The sequence below is a fragment of the Sturnus vulgaris genome, chromosome Z, assembly GCF_052056855.1.
Source record: "Sturnus vulgaris isolate bStuVul1 chromosome Z, bStuVul1.hap1, whole genome shotgun sequence".
NCBI classification, from domain to species: domain Eukaryota; kingdom Metazoa; phylum Chordata; class Aves; order Passeriformes; family Sturnidae; genus Sturnus; species Sturnus vulgaris.
The window spans coordinates 70,143,517-70,169,088 of NC_142283.1; the positions used below are offsets into that span (position 1 = coordinate 70,143,517).

General features: G+C 36.6%; 1 protein-coding gene across 5 annotated transcripts in view; it reads left to right on the top strand.

The window, feature by feature from the left end:
- Positions 1 to 25,138, top strand: part of CPLANE1 (ciliogenesis and planar polarity effector complex subunit 1) — a 57,689-nt gene extending 32,551 nt beyond the window's left edge. For 2 of the 5 annotated variants that reach the window (XR_015799529.1, XR_015799526.1), the window contains 16 exons: positions 470 to 552; positions 1,399 to 1,467; positions 2,929 to 3,121; positions 3,735 to 3,992; positions 4,154 to 4,903; positions 7,125 to 7,294; positions 8,509 to 8,638; positions 9,069 to 9,123; positions 10,190 to 10,294; positions 10,768 to 10,860; positions 11,511 to 11,623; positions 11,876 to 12,074; positions 12,341 to 12,582; positions 13,933 to 14,026; positions 14,676 to 16,298; positions 17,486 to 17,617. Coding sequence is in view for 1 of the 5 variants with exons in the window: in XM_088156641.1 (XP_088012767.1) it covers positions 470 to 552; positions 1,399 to 1,467; positions 2,929 to 3,121; positions 3,735 to 3,992; positions 4,154 to 4,903; positions 7,125 to 7,294; positions 8,509 to 8,638; positions 9,069 to 9,123; positions 10,190 to 10,294; positions 10,768 to 10,860; positions 11,511 to 11,623; positions 11,876 to 12,074; positions 12,341 to 12,582; positions 13,933 to 14,026; positions 14,676 to 14,840; positions 16,268 to 16,298; positions 17,486 to 17,617; positions 18,477 to 18,642; positions 20,263 to 20,321; positions 20,729 to 20,893; positions 22,168 to 22,280; positions 22,630 to 22,713; positions 24,009 to 24,178; positions 24,575 to 24,715 (3,780 nt within the window). In the remaining 4 variants the exon portion in view is untranslated. Of the gene's footprint in view, positions 1 to 469; positions 553 to 1,398; positions 1,468 to 2,928; positions 3,122 to 3,734; positions 3,993 to 4,153; positions 4,904 to 7,124; positions 7,295 to 8,508; positions 8,639 to 9,068; positions 9,124 to 10,189; positions 10,295 to 10,767; positions 10,861 to 11,510; positions 11,624 to 11,875; positions 12,075 to 12,340; positions 12,583 to 13,932; positions 14,027 to 14,675; positions 16,299 to 17,485; positions 17,618 to 18,476; positions 18,643 to 20,262; positions 20,322 to 20,728; positions 20,894 to 22,167; positions 22,281 to 22,629; positions 22,714 to 24,008; positions 24,179 to 24,574 lie in introns of those variants that run through there. The other 3 variants (XM_088156641.1, XR_015799527.1, XR_015799528.1) reach the window with 3 other exon arrangements.
- The last annotated feature ends 434 nt before the right edge of the window (positions 25,139 to 25,572 follow it).

The following is a 25,572-nucleotide window of genomic DNA, read 5'->3' on the forward strand; positions in this document are numbered from 1 at the left end:
AGGGCAGGGCTATTATGTTATGTATTGTATTGAAAAAATTGAAGACTACGTTTTACTGTAGTGAATCTATGGCATGTATAAAATCCTACATTTGTTTCATTTTCTTAGTTTGTAGATAAATTATGTAAAATTGGGTTGTTTCCACATTTTCATCTTTACTTATGGAGGAGATGAGATTAGCAGAATGCATATTCAGGGTACTACATGAATATGAATTTGGAACTAAAATCTCATAGTAATGAGATTGTTTTAAGACAAAGAAATATGCTCAGGTGAATTGTTATATCTCTTTGTTCCTGATATGTAACTGTCTTCTGATAAGTATATAATTTAGATCCCTTTTAGTCGGATTTTTCTAAATTGGATGATTAATGAAAAATACATTTGCCATAGACTAAAAAGCTTGTATTTTATTGAAGCAGGAGGGATAGAAAAATTTGCAAGTTCAGATACATCTTTTTATATTCAGCAGGTTGCCATTTCAGCTGAAGATAGTGCACAAGAAGATCAAAACATGGAAGAAACAAAGGAAGAAAAGGCTGAACAGAATATGTAAGGGACTTGTTGGTTTTTAAAAATTCTTCTTTTAACTTTGCTTAAAAATGGAAAGTAGTTTTGTTTATGACTGCATCCAGTGATGTCTCAGGTGTTCCTGCTGTTGCTTATAGCAACAAAGCCATATTTTCAAACAGTTTCAGTGATCTCCTATTTCATGTACAGGCATTTCACATATATGAAGGGCTCGATTGATGAGTCAGTATTTTAGTAGTGATCTAATAAAATAAGCATGGTTTGTGGGAAGGTGTATTTTATCTAGGAGAAAGATAGACAATAACTGGAAAAATGGAAAATCTCATTATGATGCATATAAATAAGTGTCCCTATGTATACATAGTGTTTGTGAAAGACTTTAGAATTACTTCTAGAACTACTTGAAATCCTCTACTTTTTAAAATTGCATATTTTTAAATGATGCAGTATAAGATGCCCTTCGAGAATTTACTATGGCATTGTTTTTTCTCTTCTAGAGATGCAGATTACAGTGATATTAAGAGTATTAGTTAAATTGGATTTTCTCTTCCTTTGTGTACCAGAATCAACCTCTTTTTTCCTGCTATCTGTCTTGATAGCCAGAACTTTTTCAGTGCTTTTGTTTGAGTCAGCTTCTGATTGCTAGGGGACACAAAATATGAGTCAATATTTGCCAGCTCAAATTGCAGTGTAATGCGAAGCAATGCAAATCAGTATAGCTTTGATCAGGTGGCTTTTTTATCTCATACTAATTAAAATACTTTTTCAGAAGATTATGTGTTTATTTATATGCCTACATGTACATAAAGTGGAAACAGCATAACAAATTATTGTAGTATTTGCAATACAAATTTTTTCTCTTTTTAGTATGATGGAGGCTGTTACTAGCACCCTTTCCCACTCATTCTCTTTAAAACAAGATGCAGAAGTTCCTAGGTAAGATAAACCTATACTGTCTTATATAATATAATAGTTTCAGTTTGAAATAATGTGATGTATAGATTTGACTGCAAAATATTTACAGGTAGAGTGTACTGTAACTGCAAACTAAGTAGCTTGTTCTGGAACTTTTTTGTACTATAATCCTTGTGGATCATGTAATCTCATGTGTTGTCTGGAATATCACATGACTCAAATGTTAATTCAGAGCTACCAGATGTCAAGAGACATGACAGTTTTGTTTTCTGGTTCTGGACAGAATTCATTATATAATATTACTGTAGAAGATACTTGATTATATAGAACACCTGAACAATAATATTTTAAACTTACATTTTAATTAAAATTACTAAAATGCATCTATCCTATGGCAACTGATAGATTTACTTAAATATATGCAAAATAAAGAGAATGTTGAAATTGGGAAAAGGAGTCAGGAGTCAGTGTCAGGCTTTCAGTTCTGGAACAGTGCTCTATGAGGCTTTTTTCATCTTAGAGGAAAATACGAACTACACATACTTTTGGGTTTCATTTTCATGTGTCTCTAATCTCTTTTCTTTTGTGAGCTTCTCATGCCAACTGTTTTCAAAAAACATTTTACTCAGACCTTTGGTATTTCAGGTCATGCTTGCACATTCTAATTGCCTTCCAAAAGATTTGATATGCCCCTTCACACCTATTACATATCTAAAACTATTACTCATTAGCCATTACTTCACAATTCTGTTTGCTCACATGCTTAGAGGCCATTCTGAACAATTGTGAAAAGTCCTCTAGAGGTTGCCTGTATCCATAGCAATGTCAGCATTTTTGTTAAACAGAGAAATGTCTTTTGGGTCAATTTCTGTTGGTGTAAGTAAAGTCCTTCAGTTTTTTTATACCTTAATGTAAATCCTATCCCTCTCTTCTTCATGTGAGAAAATGTAACGTATTGTACATGTTACTCCAATTTTAAATTATTTTATTTAACCTGAAATCTTGTTACTTTTTAAGCCCAAATATCTAAAGGAACATTAAGTCAAAATGAATCTGCCTTCTTCCTTATTTCAACTAAAAATGTCCCTCTTCATTTTCCATCAGCTGTTTCACTTTATGACTAACCAGGCCTTTTTTCCGTCTTTTTTGTCAAATCATTGTTTTCTGTCTGTAGTGAAAATTAATAGTATATTTCTCTACTGAAAATAATATTTTAGGTACACTTCTGCCTACAAAATCAGGTAGAACTTATATCTTTCCTACTGTTTTTCATTCAGTATTTTAAGAAGTGTTAGGAAATATGTTCTACATGCTCACTGGTCAAGATTGTGCACTGTTAATTATTAAGTTGTTCCTAAAAATTAATTATGTTTTAAAAATGCAGAGATATCTTTAAGATTTTTCCGGATTGATTTCAGACAACCTTGTATAGGTATTTTGAACTCTGAATGTTTTTCATAGTTTGTTCTTTTCTTTCTTAAGTAGTGCAGACATTTCTGTAAGTGATTCTCAGCCTTCTCAGACTGCGGTGTCGACTGTGTCAAGTCTTGCCTCCCATACTTCTGTTTGTGCAAAGAAGCAAGAAGTCAAGGAAGAAATCCCTAGAGAAGAGAAACCAAATACATCAGAAACTGTCAGGCAGATGCTGCAAGATGAAATGTTTAAGTTAGTTCAGGTGAGAGCATCTAATTATTTTAAGTAGTTTTCTTGGTACCAGCTGTGTTGTTAAAAAAAAGGAAATAATTACTGTTTTAAAGACCTTCTGCGTGTGGTTGTTCTTGAAACAGATTTCCAATTCCATATTAACAACTGTGAAGCTTATTTTAGACTTAACTCTTGCTTTTAATTAAAGAAAATGAATGATATTATAGTAGATGTTTGAGTGTGTTTTAGCTCACGAGTCGATGTTCTTAATAGTTTACATTTGGAAGAATTCTGATGCTGTAATAACTTTTCAACTGTAGTAGGATTTAAGTGGTGATAGTATGTTGAGCCAATTTTAAGCAACCGTACATTTATTGACACTTCACAAAAAAGTGAAGACATTTGTTGTGCCATAGAATAACCTGTCTGTGGCAGGTATTTATTCTATCTTACAAGAAAGTCCAGTAAATAATTGTTTACAATAGTAAACAATTATACAAATGAATCATTATTGAATCATCCATTATTGGGATGTTGCTTGTTTTGTCACCTGGTAGTGAAGTGAAGTGTAAGATAGCCTAGACATTTTTGTCAAGATTCCTGTTAAAATTTTTGGCATTAACTTTGTTCATGTGTGTATTCAGCTACAGCAGATCAACTTCATGAGTTTAATGCAAATAGTGCAGTCGTCCTTTACCAATGTGCCAAATGTGCAACAAATGTTACAACAGCATCAATCCATTCACCTAGCAGGAAGCCAGCATGCACCCACTGCTGAAAGCAGTGCTTCTCCAAAAGCACAAGTGCCCACTCAAGAAGAAAAAGGAAAAACTGGTCAAGAGAGCTCTGTTTTTCAGCCAAGGAAGAGGGTAGAAGATGAAAGCAACAATGGTCAAATAAAAGTAGGTATATCAAAGTACCGTTTATGAAGACTGTTCATTATATCTGATATGTTATCTAGCCTGTTGAGTTAGGAAATGTGTTTGTAGTGATTGATGTAGAGGAAACTATTTTTGTGCATGTTTGATATATAAATGCTGGTTTGTTTGCTTTTCTCATTTAGAATCACCTGGATATGAGTGCCTCTTTGACATTTTTTGAAAGCAGCAGCAAAGAAACAGGATTGGTGTCACCATCCCAAGATTTGCATTCTTCAGTGCCTACTAAACCACTTCATCTCCTAGCTCCTCCCTCAGGCATCCAGAAAAAAATTAGGCTTATCCCTGCTGAAAAAAAAATTAGTTGCTCAAATGGATTTCCTTTGCTTAAGCTTGAATCAAGTTACCATATCAAGCCATCATTTTTACATCCAAGAGAAATGTCATCAATATTTGCCAAACCACCTTCAGTACCACGAGTAGCTTGGAGCTCTTCAGATTCCTTATGGAACCATCAGTCATCATGCATAACAAAAAAGAGTACTACAGAAGAAGATTTCCACAGGAGTAGATACAACCCTGAGAATCCAAGACAAATGCTTGAGGAAAAGGAGAGATGGGCAGAAAGAGTGCATAAAGGACCTCCCAAACATCTGAATTCAGATCTGTGTGAAGGACAGCAAACAGATTTACCTCAGCCTCAGTTCCCTGCAAATGTGAACGTCTTCAAAGCACCGACCATTCAGAACCTGGCTGGTATTCCACTGTTGCACTTGCAACTTGACCCAGTACCTAGAGCTCCACCAGCTGTAAGGCAGCCAATCACTACTACTTTAATACCTGTTAAACCTGCAACAAAGGATGCTGACTTCAGAGAAACACCACGGGATGCAGGAATATCACTACTTCAGATTAATTTACCTCAGAAAAAGAAGGTACCAGATTTTTTCCATTCACAAAAAGGGTAGGAAGGAGGATCCTGATAATTATAGGCCAGTTAGCCTGGCCTCAGTACCTGGTAAGGTAATGGAACAGTTCCATCACATGCCATTTACAGGATGGCCAGGGTGTCAGACCCAGCCAGCATGGGTTTAGGAGGGGTAGGTTGTGTTTGACCGACCTGAGCTCCTTTTATGACCAGGTGATCCACCTGGTGGATGCAGGAAAGGCTGTGGATGTTGTGTACCTGGACTTCAGCAAGGCCTTTGACACTGTCTGCCACAGCACACTCCTGGAAAAGCTGCAGCCCATGGCTTGGACAGGAGCACTCTGTGCTGGGATGAGAACTGGCTGGATGGCCAGGCCCAGAGAGTGGTGGTGAAAGGTGCTGCATCCAGCTGGGGATCAGCCACCAGTGGTGTCCCCCAGGGATCTGTGCTGGGGCCAGTCCTGTTCAACATTTTTATTGATAACATAGATGAGGGTATTGAGTCTTTCATCAGTAAATTTGCAGATGACACAAAGCTGGGGGCATGTGTTGATCTGTTGGAAGGTAGGAGGGCTCTGCAGAGAGACCTGGAATGGTTGAATGGATGGGCAGAGTCCAATAAGATGAAGTTTAATAAATTCAGTGCCAAGTCCTGCATTTTGGCCACAATAACCCCCTGCAGTGCTGGGGATGGTGTGGCTGGACAGTGCCCAGGCAGAAAGGGACCTGGGGATACTGGTCAACAGCCAGCTGAACATGAGCCAGCTGTGTGCCCTGGTGGCCAAGAAGGCCAATGGCATCCTGGCCTGTGTCAGGAACAGTGTGGCCAGCAGGAGCAGGGAGGTCATTCTTCCCCTGTACTTGGCTCTGGTGAGGTCACACCTTGAGTTCTGTGCCCAGTTCTGTCCCCTCAGTTTGGGAAGGACATTGAGATGCTTGAGCACATCCAGAGGAGGAGTTTAGGGGTTTGGAACACAGACTCTGTGAGGAATGGCTGAGGGTGCTGGGGTTGTTTAGCCTGGAGAAAAGGAGACTCAGGGGTGACCTTATCACTCTCTACAACTCCCTGAAAGGTGGCTGTAGTCAGGTGGGGTTGGTCTCTTTCTCCAGGCAGCACTGACAGAACAAGAGGACACAGCCTTAAGCTGTGCCAAGGGAAGTATAGGTTGGATGCTAAGAAAAAGATTTTTACTGAAAGAGTGATCGAGTACTGGAATGGTCTGCCTGAGGAGGTGATGGAGTCACCATCCTTGGATGTGTTTCAAAAAAGACTGGATGTGGCACTCGGTGCCATGGTTTAGTTGAGGTGTTAGGGCATTGGTTGGACTTGATGATCCTGAAGGTCTCTTCAAACCAAGAGATTCTGTGGGTCTGTAATAATGTATTTTTCTAAGTTGTGGTGTTTTGTTAGTTTCACAATTTCTTACTCATCACAAGTAAGTTCACGTTTACAGACTATGGAATTTTGAATTGTTCAGCACAGGTACCAGGAGGGATCTAAAACTAAGGGCACCTGCGTATTGACATGTCAATATGAGGCAGACTGCAGGCCTGAAAGGGTTTTTAACTACATTAGATTGATTCTACATTCCACAGTTCATCAATGTTCAGCCCACTGGTAATGAGTATAAAGAATTTACCATCTAAAATACTGGATAATATTTGTATGGTAAAATATAAGGTTTTCCCCTGGAGATTATAACAGAATTATTTAGAGAAATACAATGTGGTTAAAAAATCCTTTTTTGCAAGGCAGAAATTGAATGGTAAAAAGCTTGGTAACAAAATCTTAGAGATGCTGAATACCTAATGTTTTGAAAAGTGTTACTTATATTCTTGTATATCCCAGCTGAGAAGAATGGAAATACTTTTCCTTGAAAGGTGCTTCTTCAGTCCTTGTCTACATTGGAGGGTTCCTAACTTCACCCTAAACTATGTACATAAGAAATGCAAATATTAGTGAAGTATGTTCTGTGGAGAAGATGCATATGCTCTGTGGAGAAAATTCATACTTTTTAATTAATTTTTAGAAAATTTTACACGTGTACATATTGGCAGCGGTTCTGGTCTGATGCTGTTAATTGTCTATTTCCACATTCTTTACAAAACACTACAGGAGTTTTGTTTGTGTAACTGAAATCCAAACTGGACTTACTTTTCTCATCCAGTCTGACTGGGGTTCCCCTCCCTGTTTTCAGTCTTCTTTCTCTCTCTCTGAACCCTCTTAGGTACCAAAACTCATCCCACTTCAAGATCTCATTGCATTTGAGCAGCGCCATAAGCATCATTCTGTGCCCAGTACTTCCTTTGGACAGGACCAAACCAAACCTATGCAGCTACTAAGAACTGAAGTTGAACCATTTGAACTTAGAGATGTGCAGAACAATAGAAAAAAAAGGCAAGCCAAATTTTTAAAGTGGAACTTCATTTTGACAGACTAACTGGTTACCTGTACCTTCTAGCTTTGACATCAGAGGCAGTGTATTCTCTCAACAGAGGATTAAATAGCAAATGCAAGCCAAGAAACAGCAGAAGTGTGTCATTAGGGTGTGAGGAGTTCTTGCTCTTAGGAGATTGATAGGAAGAAGATTGAGGAGGAAATGTTTTTAATCTACTATCTGTGTTTTAAAGTCTTGTTGTCTTCTGACTATTTGCTATACACTCTTTATGAAATGCTTTGCTCCTTACACGGTGAGTATTAGTAGACTGCTGTCTAGGCTGCATATTGCCCCTGTCATCCTCAAGAAGGAAAGGACTATATGCTCTTTCATATAATTAAATATGTAGGCTGTTTTTAATACAGTGATTAACAAAATTCCTGCTGAAGCTGGGTTGGTTTTTTCTTTGCTAGGTATGTTATTTATAACTTACAAAATTTGATCTATTTGATGCTAATTGATTGCATAAACAGTTAAAACAATTTATTTAAGTTGCTTATATATCTTTGTTCAGTTCTCATAGAATGCTGATAGAATGTTTTAGAATATAATACTTGGTTTCTTTCACTTATATTGCTTTTGATTCTGTCTTTTTGGGGGAGAGGCTCAAGATGAGTTTTTCACTCTTAAAGTGAAAACTTGCTACACAAGTAACTGCAGATAGAGCTTAGAATACATTTTGAGAGTATCTGTGGAAGTGCTTAAAGCTACAGCTGCTGTCGTATAATCTACTTGTCACATATTAAAGAAGAAGCGACAGTTGCTGTTGTGTAATCTTGTTACCTAGTAATTAGTAAATTGCTATGTAATGGAAGTTTGCTTCTTACAGATTCCTTATAGGCATTTTGTGTAGTAATTGTTAATTATATACAAGATACAGATATGAAATACTATGTGGTTTGTAATATTTAATATAAATAGCTTATTAGGTAATGAATAGGTTTCAGTGTGATTGCTGGTATTTTTATGGATTCCTACAACATTTTCTTGTAGACCTCAAGCAGGCAGAAATTGTGGTTTGAACTGATCTGTGTGCAGCAGCTGTTTATCTTTTCCAATCTGTGTTTCAGTGTTTATTTCTTAATAGTAATCTTTCCTAGAAAACAGTAATTATAGGTATTGTTATTATTTCAGAGCACTTCTTACTCTTTATCTGTAATTAATATGTTGACAGTAAAAAGAGGCGTAGTAGGAAACAACTGAAAGAGAAGGAAGATAAGAAGAAACCAAGCGTGTCCTTCCGTCCAGACGACTCCATCATCAGTATTAGTGACACAGCAGTGGTTACTGAATCAGAGACTGGGGTATAAAATTATAATTTTTTCTTAGCCTTTTTCCGTTCAAGTATTAGCTGAAAAGAAAGAAACAAAACTATAAATCAAACAGTAATATGCTTTTCTTCCAGGCTCTAGCCTAGAAACAGTGTGCATATTTTTAACAGAGATGTTAGTCAGGGTACAGCAGGGGTAGGATAGACTCAAAGAGGAATAAGAAATCTGTTTTACTGCACATCACCTCAAGATACATTAAGCGTATGTTATATAGGCAGTAAATTCCGCTAAGCTGGAATGGATCAGAGGAGTTTAAAAAGAAGTTGAAAAAAGTACGTTATTTCTTTTTTTCACCCCAAGTCATTACTCATCTGAGGTATATTGGATAGTTAACATCACCAAGAAAGCCTTTAATCTGCACTGGAACTGTTTTTAAAGATGGTTCTTTTTTTCCTTATATTAGGATCACAAACCAGAATCAACATCTTACGTTCAAGATGATTTTTTCATCTCAGTGGGCAAGTACAAGTCTTTTTTAATGCTTTGAGTGCTCAAAAAAAAAAATAAAAAATCAAGGAGCATTAGTCTATTAGAATTCACAGTAAAACTCTACAATCATCAACATGTTAAAAACTAGGATAATGTGGTCTGTGGGCAGTAGGACTTGCTTATGGGATCTTTCCCCAGATCTTTCAGAATATACAACAGGTGTCCAGAATTTTTTGGAGATACTCATTTTAGGGGATTGGTATGGAGAAAGATGCAGGCAAATTTTAAATCTTGCATGAATTATCTGAAGATTCAGAATAGTTTTACCAAAAATTTGAGAAGTATTTTAATTTTTCTTCACAATGAGTGATAGTCTTGTATTTATGTTTATAAACAATAGAGTTAATGAAATAATAACAGTATGTCAAGTTAATTTAATTAGCTGTGGTTGACAGTGATTTCATGTGATTACTCAAAATAATTCTATAAACATTTCAAATCCTAATTTTTTAAAATTTTAAGAAGATATTATTTACCTGCATTTTCTAATTACACAAAATTTAGAGTTCTTGTAAAACAAACTCAATGCATGCAATGTTTCTAGCTTGCATTATGAAGACCATGCTTATGGAAATATTTCCTTCTTTGTAGTATGTTAATTCATTACAATATTCAGTTCTGTCACAGGACAAAATGCAATTAATTCTCTGAAATTTGGCCTTAAAGAAATGCGAACTCTTTAGAAAAAAAAGTAAAGAAATTAAGACATACATGTCATAAATATTCTTCCCCTCCTTTTAGAATGTGAAGCAGGCTGTTACTGTTCAGCACACTAAAATACTTAATTTAAACTCACATATCCAAACTGAATCTTGGTTTTAATTCAGTGTAGCATCTTAAGCGTCAGTTGTATATTCACGTAAATTTGGTAGCATGAACTTTTCTTGGAATCATTTATGAGATATGCTTAGAGAAAATCAGAAATACAAACAAGAAAATGTTGGAGCCCATAGTTTTGAGTTAGTATTGTTGCTTTCAAAGATGTCTAATTGGTATATCATTAATAGACACCTATTTTGTATTATCACATTTTAGATGCAATGGAGAAAGCAAGTGCTATCTCAGCAGATCTACATTACTTGGCTTCTGTAGGAAAAAAACCAGCAGAAACTCAAGATGCAAGTACAAACACTAACCCAGGTAAGTGCTACACAGGTGATATATAGAAACCAGCTGTTTCTGGTGTCACTTCTTGATGAGTTACGTATTTTTGTTCAGTTTTCAAAATGCGGCAAGCTAGTAAAGGTGAAGCAATTTTTTGTGCTCTCATTTCTTATTTCAAAAAGAACAAAACCAGGAAACATTAGAATATTAATTACAAAGCAGTAGTTAAAATCATTATAATTAAAAATATTACTGACAGTTATGTAAGCGTCTCCTCATGCTTTCTGTAAGTCAGATGTGCTGTGACTTTCTTTGAAAGCTTGTTTTAATTTGACTTTACCTAAATGCATTTTGGACAACGTTTTACAATTGACTGAAATGGTTTTCTTGCTTTCCCCACTTTTCTTTGATTGTGAACTGGTAAATCAGAAATGTATATATAATGCTATTGGTATCTTTACCTTTCCTTAAACTCATGCATTCTGGTCTTCTTTTCTTTTCTGATCAAGTGCTCAAATCATATCAGGATCATGGGATCAGTGGTGGAAATGAGGTTTCCAAAGTTCAAGAAAATGAGCTGGTCACATCTGTTCCTGCATCAGGTGTGACTGCAATCTTTCTCTGCTTCATTTGTTCTTTGAGAAGTCTATGAAAGTGTTAATGTTCTAGCATGGGTTTTGTACCTGAGACACCTCAATGCAGGATGTAGATAGCATGCTAATTTATCTGAGTTCTTGAAACCCAATCCTTATTTTGTGGATTTTAGGTTGATTTTAGTGCCTACTTAATCTTTGGGATTTAGGGTAATGTAGACCAAATGAATTGATCAGTGGAATGTTAAAACAGATCACATGAAATTGAGCTGCAGTAGCATTGTTCCATAAATACATTACATAAATTTCAGTACCCAAGTATTTTTCCTGTGGTACTGAGAGAGTATACTAATTTTTCCATTATTGTAAATTTAAACGATGTTTTTCAATTTGAAGATAATTTTACTACATCAGATGAGTCATTTGCAGTTAGTTTTATTAGGGGTTTCTATCTGAGTAATCTAATTTCTTTGGATTAAGTAAAGATGCAGATTTTTTTTACCTAAGTAGGAGGGACTTGGATATTAATAGCAATCTAGATGGCAGCTTAGTTAAAGCTTTTCTTATCTTCTAGAGAATGCAGAGCTGTGTCCTAATAGTCTGAAGTTTTTGTGGCTTTTACTGTGAATATAATACTGACTATTATTATTTCCTTGTAGAATCATCTAGTTCCTCTGTGATACTACTGCCAAACATGTATTTAAACCTGAGTTTCCCCACTGAACTGAATGAGAAACCTTTACCATCCCTTCTGTCAGATGTACCTGATTTGGTTAGTGATCTAATGTACATATGGCTGAATGCATTTTAAGTATACTGTTTGTCTTCATGAATTTGGGTTGTTTGTATCTGCATGAGTCAGTTGTGTAATATGGTTGGGAAGACTGTATTTATTTTGTTCCCAAAACAAAAAGCTTTTCTTCTACAAATGTAAAGAGATAAACACAGGGAATGGTGAACTATGCACTATAAACAGCTCATTCAAAACACATATTGTATAATTCTTCATTATCTTCTTGTTTAGCATAATCGGGAATATATCAGTGTGACTGACATTGAAGACAGAGACATCCTTAGCAATTTGCCCATGATACCCGAGTCTGCAGAAGAGATAGCTGCTGCACAGCAGAATGAGAAGCTTGAAATTCCATCTACTGCAGAACTTCATCACACAGCAGCTTCTGTTACTAATGCAGTTCCACCTGGGGGACTTCAGAAGCAAGGTAAACCATTTCAATTTTAAATCCAAGAAAAAGTAATACTCTTTTGTTGTAATACTCCCACAGAAAATCTGCAGCCTTTCCCCAGTTAATCTCATGGTTTTTTAATCTTAAACATCAACATTGATACAGTTGACTTCTTTTGTAATGATTCTTGCCTTCAAAAACACCCTTTTAGGTATGGCACATTTGTGCCTAATTACTTGCAGTGTTTATGTGCTTGTGGCTTTTTCAGTGATACTGGTGCATTCTTTTATTTTTATTTTAAGATGATCATCAGAAAAATGTATCAAGCAAATTGCAAAAAAAGGATAAGTCAGATTCTGCTACAGATATTGTAACTTGGAACATAGCACATGAAAATGGAGGAGATCTTCCTTCTTCAGGGCTTCCATCCAAAGTAATTGAAAAAGAATACTTTTCCACAAAGCAGAAGGAAATGGATATGCAATTACAGACACTGCAGAACATAGTAGAAAATATGGAGCAAGATTTCAGAAATAGCAAAATTGTGAGTGCTAACTGTTGGCTTTTAAACAGTTTATTTTTTCAACTAAAGACAAAACCTACAGTTTGGAACAATGTGTTCTCAAATCTGCTTAGTATCTGTTGAGAGATATTGAGAATATAATAAATATATAATATGTTTATTACATATTTGTTATATATAATATTATAAATATATAATATGTTTATTATATATTTGTTTAATATGTATTATAATACAAGTTTTACATATATGTATATGCAATGTTCTTTTATATTTAGTGCTGAATCTGTTGGCTGATATAATTGCTTACAATGAACCAGATGTTGGCCAGAAGGGTGATGTTATTAGTGAATGGGCAGAACATATTTAATTTCTGTGTAACTGATTTCAGGCTGAGCAGGAGACCTTTTTGGCAAAGACTTCTGCAAAATATTTTGTGACTGGTTCTGGAACCTGATCCAATTTGCTTCATAATTTATTTTTTTTTTGCCATCTTTATAAATCCTGATATGGAAATAAAATTAAATTGGCCTTTGATGGATCTTGTAGGTCTCTTCTAACTCAGGGTATTCTCTGATTCACAGAAATTTATATTCATTGTGTGATTTACAGTTATTACACTCAGGTGGATTATTTAATCACTTACATTCTTCATCAAGATTGTTATTTAAATTAGATTTATTAAAAAATATATATATGTTATTTAAATATATGTTATTTAAAAGCCTATTGGGAAAAAAATTGATATTTGTATATATCTGTATTTGTTTCAGCATTTCATAGCACCTGAGTTTTAAAAGTTGTGGATATCTAGCCAAATCCTGAAGAAAACCCCTTTATTTTTTTGCCTTTTTTTAGTTCGTAGTAGTTGGTCATTCCTGTTATTACAATTTCTCATGTATTACATATCAGTTATGAGAATTTTTTCTTTTGAGACTAATGCTCAGTAAAATGTCTCATTCTGAGTTAGTTTGAGTTTTCATTTTCCAGTTTGAAACTTCAGACTTATAAAGATGATGGAAGTATTTTAATCTCTATGGGGTTTAGATAAAATATATATTGGAAGACTTGAGCTACTTTAAAAATAATATGATCGGTAGGAGTAAAACTATCCAAACAAATAATAGAGTTTATATGTATTTTTCTCAAAGTAAGTATCCAAAAGATTGAAATTTTTACAAGAAATGAATCTAGTTGAAGTACTTTGATACCTGAACTTTTCTGTTTGTTTTCAGTCAAAAAATTGCATTAAAATGTTTGCAAGATTCTGACAAGAAAAAATGGACTTTGCAAAAATATCTGTGGTGTAAGTCTCAGAAATACCTTGATGAAAGTATCATTACATAATGGGTTTTTGGGTTTCACTTACAGTTAGTGAAGCTGATAGAAGATTTTGAAATGGCTGCTGATTCGGACCTTGGTGCTCATCCTGCAATCTCTGGAGCTGCTGGCATCTTTGGTGGTGGTATGTGTCCAATTAACAGAAGGATAATAAATTTGCCATGGAATATGCATCTTAAATAAGTTTTAGTTACCACTGATGTTTAACGAAATCCCTAAAGATATTACTGAAATATGAACCAAAAATACCAGAGATAGAAATAAGATGAAAGGTAGCCAATCTGAATATTGAGTTACAATATCTACTGGTTTTATTAAAATCTTACATCAGCTTAACTGTTTACAAGAGCCGAGTTATTGAATGATTTATTGTTTATTTAACAAATAACTATGTAGTACCTACTTATAGCTGCTGTAGTGTGCCAAGAACGTAGTCTAATCTACTTATGGAGTTAATACAAAGCCAAGTGGTGGATACAAATCATGGCTATATCTGTATTCATACGTAATACGATATTTAGGATGTCCTTTAGGCTCACACGGAGCAGCTCCTGGTCCAGTCATTTCCTTTGTGTGTGCAGGATTGCTTCACACAGCACAGCCCTGGGAGCGCCCTTCTGTAGGGAGGCACGGCTGATACAGGTCCAGGCTGTTGCAGGTGACAGATAAATTAAAAATGCCACTGACCAAAATACATGAGTGATACTTTCTACATTGTGAGGATTCTCCTTTGGTCTACACTAAGTACAGTGTTTTTTTTTTTTTTTCCACAGAATCAGAACATCATTTGGCAGGCATGATTTTTGAAGATGTTATAGATGATCAGGAGATCTCAAACTTGGAATATCCTATGCGCAGTTCTACTACAGTGGATGCACACTCTCCTGCCTCTGCAGCCTTGGCTTCTAACTCTCCCAGTGACCTGAAGTCACGTTCTGGTATAATCTTTATTGCATATTTTTCCCCTTTGCATCTTTTAAAAATAAGTAAACCTTTTCTTCATGCTGTAATAATTCCTCATGGCTGTTACACAGAATGTTATGTAATGCCAATGAGCTCATTAAAGTCAGGCCTGAGTCTTTCTACGTTGCATTATTTAGAATGGTTTCATTGATGTGCTCTGATGAGTTTGTTACATGACATAACAGTATTGCTAAGCTTTGAAAACTGTTCAGCAGTGAATCATACTTTCACTCAAATTCACTGTTACTGAGAGAAAATAGTCAACATTGGGTCTGTTTCTAAAACCCATCACTGTGCTGAGTTGTACTTATTTACCTAAGTGAATATAAATGACTGTGGTATCACAGAACACTCAAAGCTTCCTCCAAAAGCTATCTTGATCCTCTCTGTCATCTACCTATGTGTAGAGAGGTGACATCTCTGTTAAATCCAGCCTACATCAGCAAAATCAATTGGTTTATTTCTCTGTACAGTAACTACTGTCTGTCCTAAACGATTGTTTAGTGAGGTCTAAACATTTGAAAGCTGAGGGTAAATTGATTTTTGCAATTATGAAGACTGCAGTAGCATTAAAAGAAGGAGGAAGAATCATTCTGCAAGCAACCTGTTGCCTGAGGTTAAAAATGCAGTTGTGTTGTTTTCTCTGCATTGCTTGCAGTCAGGCTCCCAAAAGTGATATGTGCTTCGTACATGTGAATGTGCATTTGATAGTCACATTTACAGCAATCTGTCTTAAAAGATATGAAAACATGGTTCCTATGTCTGTACACAGCAAGTGAATCTCAAATAGTACACACACCCAGTTAGATTTTGAAAGCAGTAATAGAGTTTTCTAAGTATAAACTTGTTATTTGCAAGCTAAGAAAACTACAGGTGATACTAAATTACAACTATAATTTTTTGAGATGGAGAGATTAGTTTAGGAGAGGAAGCAGTGCTTTTCCTTTCAAGACAGCCATACTGCTCTTCAGTTGCATCTTCTGAATTCCAAGCTTCTTCTGTGTGCCTGGATTCCTCAAGTAAGTGTCAATCATTAATTTCCATGAAACGCTGTATAATTATTTAGAACAGATAATTTCCAGTTAGTTGGTCATGTCAGGAATCTGTCAACAGTGATGATATCTTCTTAACAAAACTATCCAAAAAAGCCAGGATTAATTAATTAATTAAGTTAATTAATGCTGTCTGGAGCCTCTGTGCTCACCTGGCATTCAATGACATGTTGTCTCACAGGCCGTTAAGCTCATGGACAATGTTAATTTACAATATTAATTTACTTTTAATGTCAACATATTGAAGTTGATGTGTTTCTATATTTTATCCCACAGGCTGTTTAACATAGGCATGATTAGTGTGTGTACAAGGCCAATGATATTATTAACATGGATTGTTTTCACTTCAGGTACTCACTTACGTGGAGATCTATGTCCTGGGTATGTATTTTGAGATTGATCTTTATTGACAGTTTTCCAAAGATCTGACTTTCAGAGTGGAATCATCACATTTAAAAATAAAGGCATTTATTTTCAAACTGAATAAAAGTCCTTTTGTTAGCTAATTTCAGGCATTTACTCTGACAGGTGATGCCTGTTAGATTTACTTCGTGCAAAAGCTGCAGAAGCATTCAAAATTCTTTTCTAGTTACAAGTGTTGGAGCTGTTAATGTAGATGGTGCTCTTGTCCATGTGCATTTATTATTTCTCCTACTTGCAAACCACTTTTTCAGCAAAGTACGTGCAACTGCTGCAGGTAGTTTGCTATGAAGGTCAGCTATCACTAGAAGGTTTTAAAAGTCTTAGCATGTGTAAAGTGTAAAGCAACAGACTGAAGATTTCAAAACTGGAAAGAGCCTGTGCATTAAATATAATGGTCAGACATACATTTTTTTACTTTTAGCTACTGTTAGTCTTCTGGATCTAGTAGAAAAGAGTAGCTGGTTTCCTTTCCTCCTGGTCATTATACTCTCTTACCCATCTTTATTACTTTGCTTGAAGCATAGCAATAAACTGAATGGTCTATTCTATTTTTCTAGTATTTTAAGTGGAACTGGTTGTTGTGACTGAAGTAGATTAGGAAGTGATAACATAAGGTGGACTATGGGTGTGAGGCAATGAACTTTAGCAGACACTGACACCTTGTAGTCCTAAACTTTTTTTACTGCGAGCAACTGATTAAAAGAGAGGAAAGAAATAGGGAGAATTTAGATGAAGCTGTGTTCTCACTGACACTAATTTTTGCTCAGAAGATCGTTGAGATTTGGGTACCATTGAACCCTTATCTCCTCATGGGCAGCAATACAAACCCTGTTGGGGGCTCCTGGCTGTCAGGCTCAGCCTCCTGTGGGCCAGCCATGTTCACACACTGCAGCAGAGCTCGGGCATTTCAGTTCTGAGTCGTTCCTCTGATGCTAGTCAGGTCTTTCTCTTTCTGTCCTCATTAAAGCTGACTGGTGTATTAACGCAGTGGAAATGTGGGGAAAGAATATTCAGTCCAAAGGCTTTATGTAAAACCACCTGGATATTGTTGTTTTAAGTATGAAAGAAAGGTGTTTAGCTTGTTGTTCTTACAGGAATGTTCTACATTGATTTAGTAACAGCTTTTTTCCCTACCTAACATCAAGCTCTTTAGAAGATCCTCTGCAAATTACTGGTCCAAGTGATATTACTGACGTTGTCAATGATCGTGTGGTAGAAAGTGGCGCCTCTCTGTTGGAGCTGGGATTTGCGAGAACTAAGGCTAATAAAACTTTTAGGTAATACCATGGCTGGTTTTTGTTGTGTGTTGTTTAAATTATTTTAATCCTGGTTGTTCTCATAATTCACACACTGTAAACAATGGAAGCAAGTAAGTGGATTGATGTTAGTGGGACTAGTATTAGAGTTTTTAATCACCACAAATCTACTGGTCATTATTGTCAAATGTACTAATTGTTTTCCAGTATTCTGGTTTTGAAATTCTTTCCTTCCTGTTTGCTTGCTCATTCTTCTGCTAGAAATGGGTTGGAGCACAACTGATTTTATACAGCAGATTCAGTTCAGACCTTCAGGTCTTCTAAACCAGTTTTGAAAGACAGAACAGAAATTTCCTGGCAGTGGCAATAGCAGCTTCAGAAACATTCAGCCCCAGATTCCAGCTTGTCATGCTCCCCTCCCTGCTGCAGATTTCTACACCTTCCTGACTGTCAGTTACAAAACCAGCTGTTGTTCTTTCCTGAGAGAGGTCAAAGTGACATCTGTTTCCTACTCCAGCTTGTGGTATCAATTGCTGACATGGCAAAAAATACAGCTAATTGGAACAGAACCTGGTGTTCAGGTTACTAGTCTGCTGCATTGGTGACACAGTTCACACCAGTTTAAGCTCTAGTTCTATTATCTGAAAATAGCTGACAAGTAAAAGAAAAAATTTAGGCAATGTCTTGGAAATTATTTGTGTCCCAGGATTTTACATAGTAAAATTTTGCAGAAGAAAATTTTCCATCTTGTTCATTACTTCTGCTTCCAGCTGTATCAGAATTTTAAAAGGTTTTCAATATTTTTGTTGTATCATGTAGTGGCCATTGTTTGCAATTTACAGGATATGCTAGATTATTTCCTGTTTACATCTGCCCTCAGGGTTCCTGATTCTGCTTCTGGGCATTCTCAAAGAACAGAAAAAGAGAGGAAAGAGATACAAACATGGATGAAAAGAAAGCAAAAGGAAAGAATGAGAGAATATTTGAAGAAACTGGATGAACAAAGACAGAAAGAACATCACCCATTCAACCTGAGAAAGAATTCGGTAAGAATATCAGGTGTCTTGAAGAGTAATTTATTATACAAGTGCTACTTATTATACAAGTAGTGATTATTCATTCAGGTTAGATAATGTAAAGGCTGGGAGCGTTTGGGGTTTCTTTTCCTATTGTAATATTGGAATTTTACATGAATGATTTTATTTTACTGGAGCTGGCCATAGTTGTGTCAGGTGAGTAAATACACCAGTGTTCTTCACAGGCTCCAGTGGTGACCACTGGCTGCAGGTGGCCATTACAAAGTACTGCAGGTGTAATGGATACAGCTGCAGCATTCACTGACCAAAGATGTGTTTTTCAGGGAATGATAGCTACAGCAGTTGTTAAGATGTGTTTACACCTTGTTTCATTGTTCCACACGCCCCCCAGAGAATTCAAAAAGCAGAGTTCATATGCCAGCATCCTGTACAAACATGGCAGGATACTGAGGGCAGCCATCACTGTCATTCACAGAGGTGTGTGGAAAAATCGTAAGGGGTCAGCAGAGATGTTAGAATATGCCATATATGTCAAGGATCTTATGATATTTTTTTGTTCAAGACTGCTTTCAATGAACATTCCACTCCTAGAATTCTTTACATTTTAAATGTAATTAGTAAAAACATGTTTATGGTCTGATCTGGAAACTTTTCTGTGCTGGAAATAATAGAATTAAAAAAAAATTAAAAACTAGTTCAGATTAAATTTTCCAATCAGCATTAACTCTTGAAATACACATTTGCTACCTGGATGCTTTCAGGATCTGAAACGAGCCTGCTGAGTCACAGGAAGCTCTGGAGTTACAGGGCATAAGACCTACTAACACCAAAAAGATCTCTATACTTGTTGAATTTAGGATATGCTGTAAATACTTCCAGGCTGAAGCTCTTATTTGTTTTAACTCACAAGCAGCAAATATGTAGCATAAACAAGTTCCCTGTTACTAAATAATTCAATTGTATTCACTTTCAGAAAGAGTAACAGATCAAAGGTATTTCCCCTGGTTTTAAACAATCTTTCCGAACGGAACTAGGGTGCTCTTCTGCCCCTGCAGGGAGAGAAGTGATTTAAGAAAAATGGGTCCTGCTTCTCTCCCTTTCCTGTGTTGTCACCTCATAAATACACACTTGATGCTTTTGCTATGGGCTTTTCTCCTGAAATCATTAGTGGAGGGATTCACAGCTTCCAGTGAATAGTTTGGGGTTTTCTTTAAGAAGAATTAAAGACTTGAAATTGTACTCTAGCAAATGCAAGTCAAAGTGCAACCTTGCCATGTGTTTTAAATTAGTTATTAGGAACATCACTGAGTTTTAGGAAACTGGAGGTGAGGCCATTTGAAACTTTGAGCTTGACTACGAGGACATCTCCTTAGGAATGCTAATATTTTAAGCATATGAGGTATGGAAGGTGTGACTGCAAGATTTCAGTATATTTTTTGAGACTGGAAAGTTATAGAGACAATTTTACTTGAATTTCTTGGTAGGGCCATTTGCTTCCATATTGGTCTTTTTTTCTGAAGAGTTTCATAAGCAGTAGCTTTCAAGTCAAGTAAGTATATTCTGAGAGTGAGAGACTGGAAGGAGACCACAGTATGTAATTAGTTTATGATTTTATCCTTTCTTAAACAGCATCATCCCACTTCAAAGGATATTAGAATCTTCCAGAAGAAGAAAGAAGAAAAAGACAAGTAAGCTGCTATTAAATCCTTATTTGTATATTAGTTTTCCAGTTCTGAGAAGGAGGTAGAGATAGTTTTAACTATATTGCTTATGAAATTTCAGATATGAATGAAATTTCAACCAAAAGCATAAATGTTTGCTTTACCAGTTAGGAAAACTGAACATTTGTCATCCTCTGACGCTATTTATCACTTTCCAAATATTGTTTGTTTTCTTTCCCCAACATTTACTCATTCATTCTGTCAAACCCTTCAGTAAGAAATGTTCTTTCTGCTGATGCTCTCTTAAAAGGCTTAGTATATTTTCTGTGAAATCTTGCAAAAAATGTTCTTCATGTAGCCTTACAGGACTCAGAAGCCAGCTCTGGTGAAATGAATGACAGCATGAGGTAATGTGTAATATTATTTCTCCACAGAGCCTTGTTGTCTGAGCATCACAGAATCAGAATATCACAGGCACTTTCCCTGATGAATGAAATGTTATCTGAAACAGTGGCATCACCAGCAAGTGATCACAGGACATTGTCCAGCACAAGGTCACCTCAAGCTTACAGAAGGAGGAATGTGTCATCTAGTACAGGGTAACACTCTAAGCATTAAACCTGCTCTATTCTACTGATGTCTTCACCATGCTCTAAATTTTGTAGCAAGTTTAGACAGGATTAGATTGAGAGAAAAGTCATGTGCTGGTGGAATCAAAGATACAATTTATCTGAATCAGAGGGCTCTCAAGTCCCTGTTCCAAGCTTGTTAAAACCAATATTGCAGATCTTGGAGGTAGCCTTAAAATTGCCTTTTGCTTCACTGAGTAAGGCAATAGGAGTCGAGCTGTAATCAGTGTCATAATCCATTCCAGTCAATATCAATTCCTTTATAGAAAGGGTGGTTAAACACTGGAACAGGCTGCCCGGGAATGTGGTGGAGTCACCATCCCTGGAGGTGTGACTGGACATGGCACTCAGTGCCAGGGTCTAGTTGACAGGCTTGTGATCCCATCAAAGGTTGTATTTGATAGTCTTGGAGGCCTTCTGTGACCTTAATGAGTCCATGAATTCCACTAGACTATAACCAGCAATATAGACCTGAAGAGCATCTAACAAGCAAGAAGCAAATAAAAATTCTGCTATGCAAACTCTAGACTTGTTCTCTTTCTTGCTAATTTTTTCATTCCTTAGGATTTTACTTGTTCTTTCTTTAGCACTTCGCTTTTTACCTTTTGAGGAGGTGAGGGTATTTCAGTACTATAAATTGATACATTTATTCAGTTTGAAGGCATTAATGCTACGTGCGTATATGTGTAATCCAGGTGTATATTGAATTGTAGTTTTTATTCTTATATATAGTTTATGCTTTTCAGAATAATAGGGAGAACTTTGTACTGCAGGTAATCCTGTAATTCAGTATTTCTGCTTTTTTTTCAGTACAGTACCGTTTTGGGTATAGTTTCAGGATACAGCATTAAATTGAATGTAGTCAGTGCTGTGCAGAGCCTGCTGGTGGTGTCCACGGGAAGTTTAAGTGCATCAGCCCAGCCAGAATCAGACATGCTAAGGAATACCATGCAGGAATCCCCTTAGGAGTGGCAGGAACTACTAATTAATAAGTTTTTTTGGACCTAAGTGGCTCTTTGTAAAGCCAATTTGATGTCTCTTCACTGTGATTGCAGCAGTTCTGATTCTGGTGAGGCTTACTGGCCCCACGAGCACCTCAGCTAGGTGGGCTGAATGTGATTTCTCTGGCTTTTATGTCTCTTCTGAATATGCCCTGTGAGGTCTGAGTTGTGTGGAGGAATGGTACATGGTACAGAGTAGCAAGTATTTAAGCTTTGTTGTGTCGGTTTTTTGTCTTCTTGTAGAGGGCATCTGAACAGTCCTGTTCTGGCAGAAAGGAGCAGAATTGCTGCCAAACCTAGCTTTGGTCAAAAAGTACAACGTTTCACTCCAGCTCTTGGTTTAACACAGTCCAGGGGTAAGAACAGATCTGTTTTAATGAAGGCACATACTGAAGATCTTCAAGTGACTGCTGGGTTTTTGGGAGGGAGGAACTTTGATATCTGTATAAAAAATCAGGTTTAAAATTCGGGATGTTTCCTGTTCTGAGGCTTTTGCAATTCTGCTGCCATTGACCTGCTAAATGATGAGAGTTACTGAGAGTTACCTTTTCTTGTTGCTTCTCTTTAAATCCAAAGTAGCTTCAATTGCCATAGCAGGAGTACTGTGTAATCCAGGCAGCAAACTTGTAGATGAAAATTTCTAAGCATCTTTGAGTACATTTGATCTGTATTTAAAAAAAGGAAATGCTTATTTTGACTTTCCAGGAAATGCCTCTATGGTCCTTCAGAAAAATACCTCTAGAAGAAGCCTGAGAAATGCTACAAACTGTCCTGTTAATTCTAGACACTGTAAGTTACATAAAACAATGGCATAGTGCTACACAGTACAGGGGGGGAATAAGATGCAGATACAGCATTTGTTTAGAAGAATAAAACCCATAATTTTTTCCCCATGTAAAAATCCTTTTAATTAGAAACGTGTGAAATATTTTAATCTCTTCTGTTTGTCACCTGAAGCTTTAGCCAGATGACAATTTCAAGATTACTGAAATAAGTGTACTAGATTTTAGTGAATTCCTGAAAGAGTGTTAAGAAATCATGAGGGACTAAGGCTTTGAGTCTTATTTTCAATTCAAACCCACAGAGAGAAAGTTAATTAGCAGACCATGACACAAGAATTATGCCTCTCCCTTACCTTTCTGTGCTCTTTACTCTCCGAGCACTTTGTTTGTCTTTGTTATCCCTCTGTACAATATCCATTTAAGATATCGTTTTATCATAATGTTAGCCTGGAAAAGTTTGACTAAGCTAAACAAGAAAACCTCCTTTGGATTTTAGTGATACTTTTTTCCATGCCTATCTTTGTCTGGATCCACAAAAGATTGCTCCAATCAAATTCTTTAATAGATACAGTACTTGTTAACAGCACCAGAATTTGTGATCAAAGAATGAGGAGTGAATTGGTCTGAGACTTAGGAAATACTGTGGCCTGATTCTATTCTGCCTTCCACCAGAATTATACTACTGGCATAATTTGGACAGGCAAAGGTCAATGTATTTGACTTGGCAGTGTAGGAAATTGAGAGAAGCAATAATAAGCAAAAAGGAACTTCTCCTGAATCGGCCCTATTCGTGTGGAAAAGTAATTTTTCTCCATTCCATATATTCGCTTTTTAAACTCTATTCATGTTGATCTTTCTCTGATTTCCTGGCACCTTCTTGTATCTGTTTTTCCAGTACATCACATCCCTGCTAAGGGTTTCATCAAAGTTCCATGTCTTCTAAGGAGGCACAAATTCAGAATTTATTTAGTTTAGTCCTCTGCTAAATAATGAAGCAGTGTGCTTTCTGGGGGGGACTGCACCACAGAACGTGGATGCTGTAGGCACCATGCATAGTCCTGTTCCACTTTGTGTTCTGCCCTGGGAAGGCAGCTGAGAGCATGAAGCTGGAAGGAACCAGCAGCCTTTTCTCACCATAACCCACATCAGCTCTAGATACCAGAGCTTGCTGGTTTCACATGGATTTGCATGCAGCTTCAACTCTTAGAACCTGGAGCTTCTATTCTTGAAGGAGTTTCAAGAGATTGAGATGAAAAGTGCAAGAAGTGTTACGGTGCTATGGTTGGCTTTTTTTCTCCTCAGCTGCTGAGTGCAGAGCCAGCAGAAGATCAACACAAAAGCCTCCTCTGGTTACCATTGCAGTTCAAACAGAAGGTGTTGATCTTGACACTGATCGAGACGTGGTGAGTCCTTGGACTGTGCCTGATGATATCCAAAGAATACTTCAAGATACTCATGACTCCATGTTCCAGGTAGAGGACCTACTTATTCTATAAGCTATTTGATACCTGCCACTTAACACTTTGTTTACTTCTGCTTTATTTAAAATGTGGTTCTCTATTCAAAATGTGTGGGTGAGATAGATACAGAGGTACATAAATGGCTTCAGCAGAACCCCTGGTTTTTTTTTTACAAGGGAATTCATTCTTGTGAGCCTTGGAATTAAATGTTCTTTTTAACAACCGTATAGGAACATTACCTGCCCAGACAACAGACACCAATGGGAGGGCATAAACAGGAAAATAGATTGAATTTGCAGTAGAATAATCAGACTCAACTTGATTTGGATATGTTTTAAAAGAGTGGGATCATTTCTGCTGTCCACAAATGAAGTACAATGATCAGTTCATCTTCTCTTTCCCCCACAGGCCTCTGCAGTGCACAGCATAAGCTTCTCTCCTCTTGGCAGTATCAACACTGACAGTGTTTCTGAAAGCACAGGGAGCATCCTCAGCAAGCTGGACTGGAATGCAGTTGAGGCTATGATAGCAGATGTGGAAGACAAGTAAATAGTTCTCAGCCACTGTGCTCTTCCAAACAGTTGCTGGTGTTTGAGGGGTTTTTTTTAAATAGTAATTGTTCTGCTTAAAATGGATTGAGGCTTGCATTGGTTTCCTTCTTAAGCAGCATGGAAGCTCTCATTGTTTCCAGCTGCCTAGATGAAGTTGAATTCCTTAAAGACATACAGAAGGAAAATGACACTTTAGGTCAAGAAGTTGGTAAAGGCAGACCCACAGTCTTAAACAGATCTGAGTCAGCTGCGTTACATAGAAACATATATAAACACAAAAATGTTACTTTCTTTTAAGGGCAGTGTACAACTGTTGTACTTTCATATTTAATATTTAACATTATTATGAAGTTATTTTTGTAACATAAGGGTTGTGTTAAACTGGTTTAATAAAAGTGGTTTTATTAGTTTCTGCTATAAATGATTTACACATTTAGCACTATTAATTACTGCTGTGTACCACTAGGACTGTATGTGTACATGTGCACTACCCTCACATTTTAAACTCAGCCTATTTGTGCAGTAGTTTTGAGAAATCTTAGAAGAGTTTGAGTACCTGGTAGAAAGAGTCAGAAATAGTCTGACAAATAGTCAGAAATGAAAATGAAAAATAGACTTTCATTAGGAAAGTGAGGCAGCAGTATGAGACACAAAGAGCAAGTACTTCCTGGGGTAAAAACAGTATTTCTGTTCATCCATCTGCAGGATGCTGCTGTTTAGAGCTCCTCCAGCAACCCCCAGGGGTCTGTAGAAAAATTTCCCATGTGCTCTGTGACCATCAGGCATTTGTGATATCTGAACAGATGCAGGTGTGGTGACTTTTTCCCAACAGCTGAAGTTTTTATTTTGTAGTGA